At 49.6% G+C, this 15,014-nt stretch overlaps 1 protein-coding gene across 2 annotated transcripts in view; it reads left to right on the top strand.

Moving 5' to 3' along the window:
* POLD3 (DNA polymerase delta 3, accessory subunit) overlaps window positions 1-12,942 on the top strand; it is a 28,553-nt gene extending 15,611 nt beyond the window's left edge. Inside the window, exons 8-12 of one of the 2 annotated variants that reach the window (XM_086481615.1) lie at window positions 868-1,030; window positions 2,341-2,453; window positions 8,020-8,114; window positions 8,966-9,047; window positions 12,683-12,942. In XM_086481615.1, the coding sequence (XP_086337741.1) occupies window positions 868-1,030; window positions 2,341-2,453; window positions 8,020-8,114; window positions 8,966-9,047; window positions 12,683-12,888 (659 nt within the window). In that variant the 3' untranslated portion in view covers window positions 12,889-12,942. Of the gene's footprint in view, window positions 1-867; window positions 1,031-2,340; window positions 2,454-8,016; window positions 8,115-8,965; window positions 9,048-12,682 lie in introns of both variants that reach the window. The other variant, XM_086481613.1, reaches the window with a different exon arrangement.
* Window positions 12,943-15,014: the final 2,072 nt, after the last annotated feature.

The raw sequence follows: 15,014 nt of genomic DNA, 5'->3' as shown, positions 1-15,014 counted from the left end.
TGATCTCTGTGTTGAATATTTTTTCTTCACTCGGGCATCTTGTGCTTGGGATGATACAGGTTTCTAAGTCCTCTGCTCCTCTCTTCTGGTGGGGAGTGCGTAAAGCTGCCGAATGAAGCTCACAGACGGTCGTGAGGTGCTAGTGTGCTAACAGCACCGCCTGTCAGGCGGAGAAATATTACTTTGCTGTCCACTCCCGCCTGCTGTCTCTTCTCTGGCACTAGATTAAGCCTTTTGAAGCAGAATTGTCCTTGTACGTGGTGCTGTGTAGGCAGAAGAGGCTGGTGCTTGGTCACACTGGGGTTGGGGTGGGACGAGAAGCCACGATGTTGCTGAAAATACTGATCGTGGGCTCTCGTGTTACGCAGGATGGAGACTGCACCCGCCTCTCCTTGCTCTTTATCAGTCCCAATTCTCCTGTTTCTGGGCACTTTCGTGCTTGACTGAAACCCTAAATTCAAAGGAATCAACTGACTGTAAAGATGGATGTGGTGTTATGCCCCAGGGCTTGTCTAGAAGAGGGGCTCCCAACCCTTCTGCAGTGCCGTAGGTCCTGGTGTCTGTCAGGGCTTCTGCCCCTGCCTCCTAGCCCTCCTCTGCAGGGTTTAACTGCTGCAGCCCTCCCAGCTTGCACCGTGCTTGGGCTGGGCCACCAGGAGCAGAACCAAACTGGTAAATCAGCTAGAAATTTAAGCGTGCCCAGGGCCACACAGCCCGGTCCCTCTAGATGCGTTGGTGCTTTTGTACATCCTCTGTAGTGTTTGCTGTATTCTTGGTGCGCAGTGATTTGTTTGGCCAGCTCCTTTGTAAGTTGTCGTTCGTACTGAGTGCCCAGAGGTTGTTCTTTTTTTGATGGTTTATTCACAGATAAACTCAAAGTCAACTCTGTGCCTGAGCAGCCAAAGGAGGAAAAAGAAGCGATCAAGCCTTCGGTTCCTGTAGCAGAACCAGAGTCATCCCCTAATGCTGTAGCAGAGAAACCTGGGAAGAAAACAGAAGCTTTTAGAATTCAACAAAAGGACAAAAAAAGGTGGGCCGTGCCATTCAGGGTCCCCGTGATCTCTTAACCCGCTCGCTGATGGCCTGCATGGAGCTGGCTGGTCGTACAATGCTGGCTCCCCTCCTGTTTCCAGCTACTAAATTGCATTAAACCTGGCTAAAATTATCTCCCTTAGAATTCTTTCCTAATATTTCTTTTCCGTTTAGTGCTGTAGGTGCCTCAGGGCCATTTGTGCCGTTGCAAATGGGAAGGGACACGGTCCAGGTCGTCTTCAGTGGGAGGGGGTGGCTTTCCACGAGACAACCTCCCGCTGTGAGCAGCCTTTAGTGGAGACCCCGCAGGCGATCTGTGGGGGCTGGCAGGAGCACCTGTCCTGCAGGGAAGGTAGTAGATTCCCCAGCTTATATGTACACAGCTTCCAGCACACAAAGTTCTGCTTGTGGCTTTCCATAGCTCCTGTAGTGCTGCTTTCAATGCCGCTGGTTTACTTTGGGCTGAGGCTCCAAGTCAATTTGAAGTTCAGCCCTTTGTGTTTAATCCAACCCAAACTGACAGAGACAAAAAATCATTACAGTCTGATGGCTCTCTGGTGGCCTATGAGTAATTAATTGGTGGTCTCAAGCCTTTTCTAGCTAAACAGGGAAAGCACGCTGCCCAGCCCACCATCGCAGTTGGTGCAAACTGGTCGGCTTATTGATCGTCTTCTGCAAAAAGCCAAGGGCCTGGAAACTGCCTGTTGGCAGTGTGGGGCTGGGAAGGCCGCTTGGGCTGTACCAGCTCTATGAGGCTACGTGGGCCTTTAGCCTCCAGGCTTGTTAGTCTGACGCGTCTCGCCAACATTAAAAAGAAAGAAGCTCTTTTATTTTTCCAGTAGTCTTTAAAAATGGCTCCAGGATTCTGAGACACTACCTCATAGTCAGTCAGTGGCAAGCACTCTGTCAAAAGAGCTTCTGAGCGATGCTGTTGGGGACATTAGTGTTTGGGAGCCTGAGCTATAGAGACAAGATCAGAAGTGCCCTCTTGCCAGGCTGCTGTGGCCAAGCTAGGGGAGGTACTGGGCAGGACGTTGAACTGCAGAGGGGCTGAAGAAATCCTCCTTGTTTTGGAGAGCTGGGTATGGGTGAGGACGAGAGGCTTGGAAGTGCTCGTGCGCCTATGCCTGATTGTGTAGGGGAGTGCGCTTCGGCGTATGTGGTGCTCGTGTTTTTAAGAGGTATTTGGTTTCCTTGCTAGCAGTACTTCTGTCGGGAACGGGCACCTCTAAACACGCCTGCTGCTTTCGTGCACACACAAGGGATAACGCGTGTTCGTTCCTTTAATTCCTTTTCTTTTTGTGGCAGTAAAATGAAGAGAGCGGACAAGTCAGATAATGAGGAAGAAAGAGATCCCGAAAATCTAAAGAAGAAGAGGAAGCGAATCAAACAACTTCTGTCTGACAGCAGTGACGAGGAAGGTAAAAAGATCCATAAACAACCAGACACGGAGGTCAGGGGCCCGATTTCAACAATATTGCTATCCAAGGCTGTTGGTCAACGACTGAGGGAATCGTTTAGGAGACTAAAGACCGTGCAAATGGCTGTAGCTTGAACTTTCTGTTTATCCTGTGCTGCAGGCACTTGGGCATACAGTTGAGATGCCTCAGTCATTCAGTCTTTGTTTTAGCTTAGCTCAGATCTGGCTGTCTCCTCACCAAGTGTGCTGCCAGTCACACTGACGTGGGGGAAGGAGGTTCTCAAATCTCTTGTGAAAGATATCACGCCTTCCAGAATTGTAGGACTGGTCCTAGCCAGTTTTATTTGGTGAGTAAACACTCGCAGAGTGACCTCCCCCCTCCCAGGGTCATTTTTAGTATCTTTATTCTGTCTGTTTATAGAAATCCTTTGGAAGACAGCGTTGGAAGCGAGACTTCCAAGAAAAAAAAAGAAAAAGTTAATAGAGAAACTGGAGGCGAAACAGTTGAGCCATATCCGATGCGACTCCGTGTCTCCTCGGTGGCTGTTGGCTTTGATAGGAGTAGGGTGCCCAGAACGTCGCAAGATTCGGGCTTATAATGAGGAACAGCAGGGCCGGATTCCAAAGAATTTGGATAATTGAGGTGACAAATGCCGTTCAATATAGATAACTGGAAAATAAGTTGGGATTGAGCTAGGGAGTGTGTGCTAAATGGAACAGTCATCCAACAAGCTGATCAGGAAAAGAACTCGGGGATCATTATGGACAAATAATTGAAACCACCAGTTCGGCCTACAGCTCCAGTAAAAGAAGGTGAAGCAGCAAATAGGTTGGATTAGCGAGGAGGTGGACTGCAGCAGGCGAGCTGAAGCTGTTTGCTTCCTTAGGGTGGCTAGCACATGGGGAAACAACCCCGAAATGAAGAGAATCTGCAATACAAGTTAGAGGGGCGAATGCTGTCGGAGATCTTCGCCGTCTCCGTGCCACCTTAGGCCTATTTTCATGGCTTGTCTTCTGCCCAGCGTAATTTCAAGTGATCTCTGTCATCAGGCATCCATCACTTCTACTCAGACTATTCCGCAGGATGATAAATCTCTCAGGAAGCTGTTCTTCATGATCAGCCTTAATTTCATCACATTCCTGTGTGCAGCTCCTTGTTTGGCCATAAAAAAATATATAGGCCCACGCTCTTTGGTATTTATTTCTTTAAATATTTGTAAGCCATTATCTGGTCTTTCCATTTCCTCATCACTCAGCCTACTGACAAGCTCTGAAGATTGAAATCAGGCTGTTGAGCCACTTGAAGTGCTGCTCCGTGTTGGACTGGAATCCCTCTGCTCGTCCTTTCTCCGCTGGTGAGAGCGGGCAGAAACGAGCCCCGTGTTTCGGGCCCGCGGTAGGGCTGTGCGGGGAAGCCGCTCTTGGGAGCCCGAAGGCCTCGTTGGTTCAGTCTTCCTGGCGCCGCTGGGAGTTGGGGACCCCCAGCTTCATGACGGTGCTCCGAGCACACAGCAAGCTGAGAGGTGACTGCAGTCTGTTTTCTCTTAGAACTCTCTTTATCTCCTGAGAGCGAGAGCGGTGCCACAACTGTCACAAACTGAGGAGCAATTCCTGTAGAGAGTACTGCAAAGTCCTGCTTGCTGCAGTGTCCACTTTTGGGTTTGAATAGTGGAGCTCTCTGGTCTCTTGTTGAATACTTGTGTTACCTTAGCATGTGCTGAATCGTTAAGGCCTCAGATGTGGTGCTTTCTCCTTTATTCCAAGCTGTGGGCCGCAGGCTGTGAGTATTCTCCTACCTCAGTAGGTCTGTTTAGTGGTTCTGCCTTGGTTTGTGTTCTTAAGTGTGAGTTAACTGGCTTTGCGATTAGAAACGGTGGCTCTGGTCAGGTTGGGGGCCCAGTTGTCTTCTTAACCTCGTTCTCAGTAGCATGAGACACTAAAACCAGTACAAGGCTCCCTACCCTGTGGGGAGGGTTGGCTGTTGGTTTACCCCTACGTCATCTGCTGGAGATGCGTGCGGAAAGTTTGCCTTTCCCTTTGGAGAGTTTTCTTGTCGCTGCCGTTGCTGCCTCGGCGTCGTAGTCCTCTTTGTTCTCCACGTTATGTCGAGAGTCGGCTTTGTGTGGTGTATTAGAATTGTAAATTTATGCAAATTATGGTTCGTGTATACGGGTTTGTATATTACTCAGGTTAGCTTAGTGCTGTTGCCTCTTTCAAAAGGGCAAGATGAGAACCAAGAGAGCTTTTTGGTTCTTCCTTTTTAAGCGAATGGCTGTCTAAACCACCATGATGAGGCCTGGGTTCAGCCATTTGGTTCTACTGCTTCCCCTTCTCAATCCAACCGAATGGAAGAGGATGGATTTGAATCCTCTGAAATACTCCTCCTGAATCCAAACTGGTGATGTAGGCAACATTACGTTTGGTGCTCAAGTATAAGAACGTAAGTTGGATGAAACAAATAATTAAAAAAAAAAAAAAACCACAAAACATACAGCAGCGGGCCTTTGGAGAGCGTTTATCCTTGGAAAGGTGGGCCACAGGTTCCTCCGGAGAGCGGGGGCAATTTCAATCAGCACCGTCAGTGAGCAAAATGGGGCCTGGAGCGACGTTGTTCCACGCCGCGTCCCTGTGGGAGCGGGGGCGGAAGGCGCCGTGTGCCGCCCAGCGTTTGGAAATCGCTGCCAGGCAGGGCAGACGCTCCGTCCTTCCCCCGCCGGCGCTCGAGGGGGTAAGTTTTCAATCTGCCCAATGCAAGATGGGAAGCTGCCCCCCCTGCCCCCCCCCCCAGAGCAGGTGATCCAGGGCTGACGTGCCGCGCTAACCTGGCTGCCCTCTGCGCCGCTCGAGGGGGCACGGCCTCTGGCAGGGGGGCTAACCTCTGCTGCGGGGGCAGCTGGAGATCCGAGGGGGACGCTTGGCCGGGATTGAAGGGCTTTCAGACAGGGCTCCACCTGTGTAACCGCTGGTAAAAACCCCTGCCCTTTTTCAGGCAGACTTAGCAGCGTTTTGTGGGGTTGAAACCAGGTCCGTGCGACGGATGCGAAGCGCTGTATGGGCGCTTTTATGGCAGGGCAGGGCTTCTGCGTTGGTCTGCGTTCGTCTGCTCTTAATGTACTGAAATTAGCCCAAAATAAGCTGCTCTTACACGAGCGTCAGCACATTGTACCTGGTTGAAAACACAGAGAGGGCATAAGGCACAATCCTCTCCATTTAAATGATTTTTCATTAAAAAGTTATATTGGTACGAGGGTGCCTTAGTCACTGCAGGTTGTTTTGCTCCCAGTGCCAGAATAAACTACACAAGTGTGTCCACAGAGGACAGGAGGTTTTGGCAGCTCCAGCTATACCAACACAGGCAGCGTTTCACAGTGTTGACAAGTGTTTTACAGCCACTTTGGAGGGTGATTTCAGTGGCACTGTAACCTACAAACTCTATCGGTTTCGGCGAGCCGCAGCAGAAGCACTAAAGCCTCTCACAGTTTTTCCAGGCAGGGTCAGAGCAAACTGAACAAAGCCAGGATTTACATCTTTGGTACATCCAATTGCCCAACTTGTATCCATTTCATGCAGCTGTTGCTGTTGAGTAAACTGTGGGCAGCAGCTAGAGGTTGACTCAGGAGTTATCACATGTCAGAGGGCCGTGTTGGCTAGAAGAGGGTAATAAAGTGATAGAGGCGCAGCTCGACGGTAGTCCGAAACGCTCTGACGTGGGGAGAAGGTGCCTTCTGCCTGCCAAAAGCTGAGGGAATTCGTTTGAAAGAGGTTAAAAAAAAAAAAAAAACAAACAAAACAACCCAAATTTCCCCCATCAAGTGGAGCTGACACGCCGCAAATACCTTCAGCAGCCTCTGCTCGAGCGCGACAGGGGCGGCAGTTTTTTCTCTAGGCTGGTTTTCAGCCCTCTTAGCCTGTGTTCTCTTAAAAATATTTTCAAACCGATGTGGCCAGCCGGGGTAGGCTGCGAAGCGGGTTTGGTGCTGTGCAGGGTGTGGGTGCTTCAGCCTGCAGTTGCTGTGAGGCGGTGATAAATATTGAGAATTTTGAGTTCCCCGCAGCTCCTCGCCGGCGGTCCCGCCTGCCGTTAGCACCTTAGAGCAAGATCCGTGGTTTGGTTTGATCTGCCAGCCCCAGCTCTTTGGAGCAAGGTGAAATACCGAGTCATGTTCTCCCGCTCTGTTTGCATTTCTGGGCCTCGCTCACTGAAGTAGTCAGGAGGCCGAGGCCTTGTTTGAAGAACGTAATTTATTATTTAGCCTTGGCAGCCAAGCGCTGTTTCACTTGAGCCCTTCTTAACCTATGAAGGTCAGTTGGCCGAGTGCCTGGCACAGTCGTAACTCTTCACACTGACCTAATCGCTTGGGACAGCCGCGGATCCAGAACTGGCGTTACGACGACAGGCTGAGCGCAGCGCTGCGGCCAGCAGGGCCGGGAGGAGAAGCCAAGCAGGCGCTCTGTCCTCCCGTCCCGCGGCAGCGTTGTTGTTCTTAAGCAATAGGTCAGATGAGGAGTTTCTTCCCCCGCGTTCCGAGCTCTCCCCCGCGTTGGAGGACTTGCGTGGCAGCGTTTTCTCACTTGGATTCGGAGAGGATTCCTTAAAGCCATTTAGATTAGTCACGGTCGCTGCTGCGGAGTGCGAGGTGCTGCTCCTTCCCCTCTTGCCCTGCACTGATTTTTCTTCACCGTCACGGCTCTGCCCCTTCTGCCAGCCCCACAGAAGAGTGACCCTGGCTTTCTCCTTTGTCTGTGAGCCCTGCTAGTCTTGCTACAACCCTGTTTGACGTTGCTGGTAGAGGCTCCAGGGCTGGTTTTGCCCTGTACAAATTTGTGAAGGCGGCCTTGACTCTTTGGGTCGGTGTTGGCGTTGAAAGGATTCCACGCTCTCTGTCCTTGCACCTGGAGGAGAGCGTAGGTGATGGCAGATGAGAGAACGGGCTTAGTTTGGTTTGGTTTCTGGTTTGTTTTTCAAACGAAAGGTTGTGGTGTCCCTCAACGATCTTTTAGGATGGGTAATAGTATATGGCACTTAATTCTTGCATTAAGGTAGCTCCAAGCTAATAGCAGGGATTTTGGGGGTGTGTAGCACCTCCTGTGAAGCGATGACTGTTTCACCGGCGGGGGAGAGGTGGAGAAGCTAAGGTCATCCGGTGATTTGGGAACAGGTAGTCTCAAACCCTGACTCTTTCAATTTCTAAACAAATCACGGTCCCTCATTTTAACGAGCAAGTGAAATATATGGCTAAAACATGCCAGTTTCTGTGCCTGTGGTTAAAGTTTCATTCGGTGGGTCTGATTTTTGGCTTCCCAAAAATCCCAAACGCGCTTCTCCCATCCTATGCCACCCTCCACCCTCCTTCCTTTGGGAAGTGTGGCACAGGAACCTTAGCGCAGGGTGACCCGTCTGGCCGGCGGCTGACCGCTTCGGCTGCTTTGTCCTGACTTGAATGCAACAAAACTGTCAGCCTTGATCTGAATGCCGGTTACAAGCAATTGCTCAGTTACATGAAGCTCTCTGAGACAAAAGGGGGCATTAGACCCACCTACTAACAAGATGCTCGTCTTCTTAGCAGATGTCCCACCCTCTCCCCCACCTGAGGAAGAGAAGGCTCCCTCTCCACCTCCGATACCTCCTCTGAAAGCTGAACTGAAGCCTGCGTCCACGGAGGTAAGAGCATATTAGGGTGATTAACTGCTGCCTTTTTCCACCTCAATGGGGATTGCCCAACCGCTTTTCTGATGCTGAGGGAGAGGTCCTGTTGGCCTGTCGAGTCCATCACGTCATCCTGCTTGCAAGAATCCACGATGTTCACGAGTTCATTAAGTTTCTAGACCGTTAATTAAACTCCAGCTTTTCTGCTGACGTAGCGCAGTTTTCTGCTTGCTTTTCTTTTTCCCTCCTAATGGTTCTGTGAGCTGTGGCTCGTGTTGGAACGCTCTCCCCTCTGAGTCTTGGCCTCGGGAGTCAAGGCAGGGCCAGAAGTGAAACCAGAGACTCTTGGTGCTCAGCCTTGTATCGCAGGGAAGCTGCTGCGTGAGGGAGGTGGGCGGCGATGGGCAAGAAGTTTACCTCCGCGCTGAGAAAATAACACGCAGGTTTACTGAAAGTGCCGCTGTTTGTCCCAGCGGGAGTTCTGGTGTCTGACACCCCTCGTCATTGCCTCGTTCTTCAGAGGTGTGATGGGACAACGCCGGTGCCACCTCCTCACAGAGCGAAACGCATTTCCGAATGTCACGTGCCCCGGAGGAGGAAGGTGTCCCCTGTGCTGGCAGACGGGAAAGCTGGCCGTCTCGTTGAAGTCGTAGTTTGTCCTTCTGAAATTTGTCCCAGTAGGATGGGGAGAATTATGGCATTAGCAAAAAGTGAGACAGGATTTCCTGGGAAGGGACAGAATTAGTTCTGGAATTATGCTTGGCTTTGTTAACTAGATTTCACTCGTGGGGCCGATGCTTTCGTGACCTGTGTACAATCCCAGGGCCCTAATTCTTCATTTCTCACCGTACTGCCGTGTCCTGCAGGTTTCAGCTGGAGGGAGGAAGAGGAAACGGAAGCGTGTGCTGAAATCCAAAATGTTTATTGACGAAGAAGAAGGCTGCATGGGTAAGACACCTCAGTGGGACTAACTTTATGGAAGATGTGTTGAAGATCCTTACAGGCCAGCCTCTCCCAGGCTTTGAAAGAGGTTCACCAAGTCACTTTGTTATTCCCCTTCAACCTCGTGCTCCCAGGCTGAGGTGACTGCCCCTGTGGTGAAGGCCTGGGTAGGGAGTGACGGAGCTGTAGCTGAATCTTTGTTCTTTTTTGATTATTCACAGGTTTTCTTTCAGTTCTTCTCCCTTCCCTCCTGCCAGCATGAGCAGCTCCTTCATTTGCTCTTCTCTCCGAAGCTACAAGCTTTTAAAGGTGGTGCAGAGAGAGCCCTAGGTTTAGGGATACATTCTGGCTGGGATAAGTTTGGTTTGGTTTTTTTCTTTTGGGGATAAATCCAGAGCTGTGCAGCAGAGCTGGATTATACGTTAATGTAAACTTTTAAGTATCCCAAATAAACAAGAAATAAGTTGGGGCTTAAATGCTTGAGAAGGTTTCTGTGTCTGATAAGGATGGCTCTGCTTTCAGGAGGGAAGAGAGTCTCTACAGGAGTACTGAGAGCCAAAGGCTTTGAATTCCAGCCTGACTGGACGTTGGCCGCCTCCTGTGACCTGGAGAAAACGGCACAACACCACTGTACCTGTTTCCTCCTCTGCATCCTGACGTTGAAGTAGAGCTGCAGGAGCTCAGAATCTTTTTCTTTTTTTTTTTTTTAAAAAGGTTTTAAACATTTAAGAGGGTGCAGTGTGGTTTTTGTAGCGCTGTGGTCAGCCCAGTTGTATGGGATGTTTAAGGTTCTCCAGCCTCTCTGGATCAGATCAGAATAGATGTCGAGGGAGCTCAGCCAGTTCTAGGAGAAGATCTGTTGCCGTTGTACAGGTTTGTCCTTGTGCCTAAGCGTAGGTAGAGACTTCCCTGGCCCAGATTTGGAGCTGCCTGGATGTGAGTGAGCTTGTTTGCACCTGTCTGTGTAGTTGTATCTTCTGTTTTCTATTAACTTTGTGTGTCCCCTTTCATGCAATCTAAAGCTCGCACTCAGCAACGGGCTGTGCTGGTAACTGAAACCTTCAGTACTGGATTATTGTCAAGGAATTGGACTTGCACAAAGTTATGGACTGCTTTGGCGAGTCTCGTGACGGGGTGTTTTGCTCTCCCATCGCTGATAGAACCATTAAAGCACTTGGAAGGAAAATGGAACACAAAAGCGTTAGCTGGGGAGTTGAGTTGAACAAGGTCTGCGTCCAGAACTCGCAGGAATGATTGTTCCGGGTTCAGCTTCCAGCAAAGAGAGCTCTTCGCTTTCCGTTCAGCCTTTTCCAAACGTACTGGGGCTGGGACGATTGCCCTTCTTTCTCTTCTCCCCACCCCCAAGGGGTTTAATGGTCTCTTGTGAAATCCAGACCTTTGGTTCTACAGTTCGTACCCACTACCAGTTTACAAAGAGGGAAATGCAACCCCCTATTGTGCCTTTGGGAGACGGATCCTCTAGGAAGGAGGGAGGGATGGAGCTGGGCTACTGAGGAACTGGGTGGGAAGGAGATGCTGCTTTCCGTGCTGAAAACCTGCAAGGCTGGCTGTTGCACAGAACTTGCCATCTGGTTGTTGTCCAGTTCCTCTCCTCCCTTCCTCACCCTCTCCACGCACAGGCCTAGTGATCTGAAGGCTAATAACTTGCCAATCTCCCAGGCTAGTGTAAATTGTTGTTAATTCTTTGAAATACATTTTTCCCCTCTCCCTGCTGTCGTCTTTTTTTTTTTCTTTAAACAAGGACTAGGTTTTGTTAAACCCTAACCTTAGGATTAGGCTGTACTTGATATTTCTCCATGATTTTAAGTGATCATTTTCACAATAGCTGCAACAGCAAGGAACTGGTGTCAAAAAGCAAAACTGATTTAGGGATTAGCCCTGAGGGAAACTGAGCAATTAAAGTATCTGTGGAGTTGAGCACAGGGCATGTTACCACGCATCAGCTGGGACTCGCTTGAGTGCCTGCCCTTAGTCTTTAGCAAAAGGGAGTTACTGAGGTTTAAGCTGCTGCATTTCTACCTCCTAAAGCTTGAGAGGATGCACGTGGGCTGGAATATTTGTGTAGGTAAATTCGTCTTAAGGCAGTGGTTTGAGTTAGAGCTCATGTAACTTGAGTTACCGTGAGTTGGCAAGTCTGGCTGTGAGGTGAGCAGCATCTGTGTGCCCGTAGCTGCCGCAAATACAGCGTTTTAAAGTTCAGCTGAGATCTCGGTAAAACAAAGTTGGTCTAAACTCTGTTATCTTGCAGTGGGAGGGGATTAAGCGCACGCTTTTGGAGTTGCCAGCACTTACTGACAGGGGTGACAACGCGGTAACTTTCTAAAGCTCGGGAAGCAGCCGGTGGTCTGTTAAAGCTGCTCACTGGAAAGCCAGTCACCTCCAAAGGGAGGTGAGCTTGGGTTTACTGTCCCTGTTTGAGCATCCGCTGGCACTGCCGAGCAGGACTCCATACCGTTCCTCTTCCCGGTCTCTGGTTACGTAGAAAACCTTATTTAATTTGATGCATTAATGCAAGCGAAAGCCAGTTTCCCAGAAGAAGGGAAGTTAGGACATCTGTTTAAAAGAATACGGTTGCTAAAGCAAAATGGCTTACTAGAAGAATACCAGAGCACTGCTGGGAAAGCTGATATAACAACATTTACTAGTATCTAACGATGGCTTACATCACTGACTCCAGTTTAATTTCCGTGAGCGTTGTTTTACATCCCGTAGCTTTCCATCACTGGGCGCTGACAGCAGTGAGCTGGCAATCCCATTCCATCCTAGTCCTTGATTTCAGCCACACTTTTGGTTTGGGGTTTTTTTGGGGGGTTGTTTTTTGGTTTGGTTTTTTTTTTTTTTAAGGGATTTCTTTATATTTGCCCTGCTTGCTGTATAGAAAGAAGCTGCCCCCGAGGTTTTGTGCTTCTCTCTCATCTCTGCGCTACGTTGGCTTCGCTCTTCCCTGACTGATGTGCGTGGTGCTGGTGAGGGAAGGCTGGGTCTGTCTCTGGGTTGTCTTGGTCTGGATTTCAGGACAAGCTGAGCTTGGAAATCAGACCAAGCCAGAATGGTGGTGTTTAACTGTAAAATAGATGTTCTGTCATCTAATGCTAAACCTCGGATTCTGATCTCCTTCAGATTCATCACTTTCTGATGGCCACGTGTCAGCCTCTGCGAGAGGAATGGGTGGTTTTCAGCACAGTTTGCCCTTGTTTCTAGAAGAGGGCGGCGCTGGGATAGGTTTGGAGAGGAAACTGTCCTCCCAAGGGCCCTTCCCAGGGGGGAGCCTTGGGCTCCTGCAGTTTTAGACGTGCATATGGCCCGTGAGTGAATGTGTGCGGTGACACGAAGCCATTTCAGAGGAGGTGGGTGGCATTAAAGCTCCTGAGTCATTAACCTGCCACCTTACACTGAAGAAAGAGGAGAGGCAGTTTGACCCAGTGTATGGAAAGCCAGTCCAGTCGTCTGGATCTCTGGCATAACCTTGAGCAACATGAATTCCTGCATCTGGGATGTACTCCTGGAGCCCACAACGCTCACTTCCAGAATTGCAGTGGGAAGGCCACAGTGGGGAGGTCTCTGCTCTTTGGTACACAGGCTCTAACCATCATCATCTGTTCTTCTTTTCCCTAAACCAGTGACTGAGAAGGTTTACGAGAGTGAATCCTGTACAGATAGCGAGGATGACTTCGCCAAGTCCAAGCCACCACCTGCCCCCAAACAGCCCGCGCTGCCGACCAAGAAAGAACCAAAGGAAGAAAGGAAGAACCTGAAGAAAGGGGCAGCTACTGCCAACAGGGCCAACAAACAGGTCTCCATCGTGGGGTTTTTTCAGAAGAAATGAACTGGGTCTTTCTCCCGGTCCTCTTGGCAGCTTGGGAGCATTGCTTTTTTTTTTTTTTTTCTGGGTGGCTTTCTGCAAGCTGCTTCGTTGGAGGAGAACACCACGCAATCTTCAGCTACGTAAGGGACCTTGCTTACTGTGTAAGTAAGCCCTCTGGACTAGGTGTTGTATCGGAGAAAAATTTTGTTACAGCAATAATTTCAGTTGCCTTTACTAAGGGAATCGCCAGCTAGAAGGAAAATTTAGAGGAACTCCTGAAAGACTGTCAGTCTATTCACATGAAATCTAATTTTTTTTTTTAATATGGCCTTTCACCTGTTCAGTGCTGAAGGCCTCTTCCACCAGGGGTAGATGGACTAAATTAGGAGTTGAGTTGTGGCAGTTTTCCCCCCCCCCGCCCCTTTTCACACCCCCAGCTCTCCAGATAGATCTAAGTGTTCCCGTTGGTGAGAAGCTGTAATGCAGCAGGTCTTCAGGCATACACACAGCTCCTGAACATCTGCTTCAGCTTTAACTGAATGAAAAGAACTTAATTTTCCCCCCAAGACTGGTAAATAGTTTTTGCTCTGCCTTTCATAATCTTTTTTTGGACAAAGCAGCGCGTCTAAAATTCTCTTACTCTTTTCTTCCTTGAACGTATCCTCTGTAAATTGCCCAGATGCCTAATTATAGCCGGGGACGCTGCTGGTGCCCTGTCTTTGCAAAAACATCTTTGAGGCTTCCCACACAATTGGCTCCGGTGTAACTGGGGGAAGGCTTGGCTGTTAATTGGGAAAGCAACTGCCTCGTTAACCTTGAAAGTTAACGAGTCAGAGGGCACTTCTGATAACACCAGTCGGGTACCTGCTGCTGTGGGCTGTGAGGAATCGCATGCTGCTTCTTGGTTTTGTAGGTTTGGGTTTGCCTGGAGTCCTTTTACAGGCGTAAACCAGACCACAGCAGAGTTGTTTTGTAGGACATCTCGTCATCTGGCTGCCGAAGGAAGCGTGTCACAGCAAATGGTCCTGAAGAACCGGTTATTGGAGAGGGATAAAACACTGCAGTCCCGTTCATCAGAAATGAGCTGTAGTTTTGGATGCCTTCTGGGTTTCTGGTGCTAAATTTGATAGACAGATGTAAAAGGCCAGATTTTCCAGCGAGTGGGTGCTGAGCATTTCTGAAGCTTGGCCAGGTGAGGACTCCCAAATGGGCAACTGATGTCACCGGTGGTTGTTTCTGAGTGGTGTGTAAGTATCTGAGTGGATATGTGAGTATGTATTGGTTTATAAAGTGTTTGTGGTTGGCAGAAAGGTAAAGTCTGAAGAGTGTGACCGAGGAAGAAGTGTCTTCGGGCACCCAGCCGAAAATATTCCGACCCGTGGCCAGTAAAAAGGCCAACTGAGTGTCTTTCCACAGTCGTGCTGACCAGGAGATCAGGTTGGTGACTTGAGAAGTTTGAATACGCACCTAAAAGTGACCGACCAGCAGTTGACTCGATTGAAGTCACGTCTCACCCCGGGCGCCTTGCGCCCTCAGCCGATGCGAGAGGCCCTTAAACCCATCGCTGCCTCTGGGTTTGTGCCCTCGCTTGTGTCCTGGCTCGGTGGGTGCTGCTGCTCACTGCATGGATTGCTGCTGCAGGGCTCTCCAAGGGTAACCTCGTCGCTTGGCATCTCCCCGTGTAGCTCCTGGGACGCATTAAGAGCTCGAACTCTGGACTTTCTGAATTGGAAACTTGTAGGGAAAACAGTGGGAAGGTGGGTGAGGGAAGGCAGGATTGGCAGGGTGGTCCCAGGCATCCGGACACACGCTGCGCGCGCTGGAAAAGGTTTCATGCTCTCGTGGTGTGTTGGGAGTGACGTGGGCAGCAGAGGTCCATGGGGAAAGAACGCACAACCTTGTTCTGACTTATGAAGAAAATTTAACTTCAAGAAAAACAACCCACTGCAGTGGTGTTCCTGGTTTTCTCGGTAGAATTGGGGGTGTGTTTTGAAAAGTCACGATAAGTAACAAAACCCATTAAATACAGATTTTTATTTTTTTTTCTTTTGTATTGATTAAAAGATGTGCTACATCCTGATTACCAGTGGTTGCTGTGACATTTGAATGCGTGGAAGGATATCCCTGGTGAAGTGGCTAAAGAGTTC

Source organism: Leptosomus discolor, chromosome 1 (genome assembly GCF_034619465.1).
Source record: "Leptosomus discolor isolate bLepDis1 chromosome 1, bLepDis1.hap2, whole genome shotgun sequence".
Lineage (NCBI taxonomy): Eukaryota > Metazoa > Chordata > Aves > Leptosomiformes > Leptosomidae > Leptosomus > Leptosomus discolor.
The sequence above is the reverse complement of the archived record's forward strand: the minus strand, read 5'-3'. Positions and strand labels throughout refer to the sequence as shown.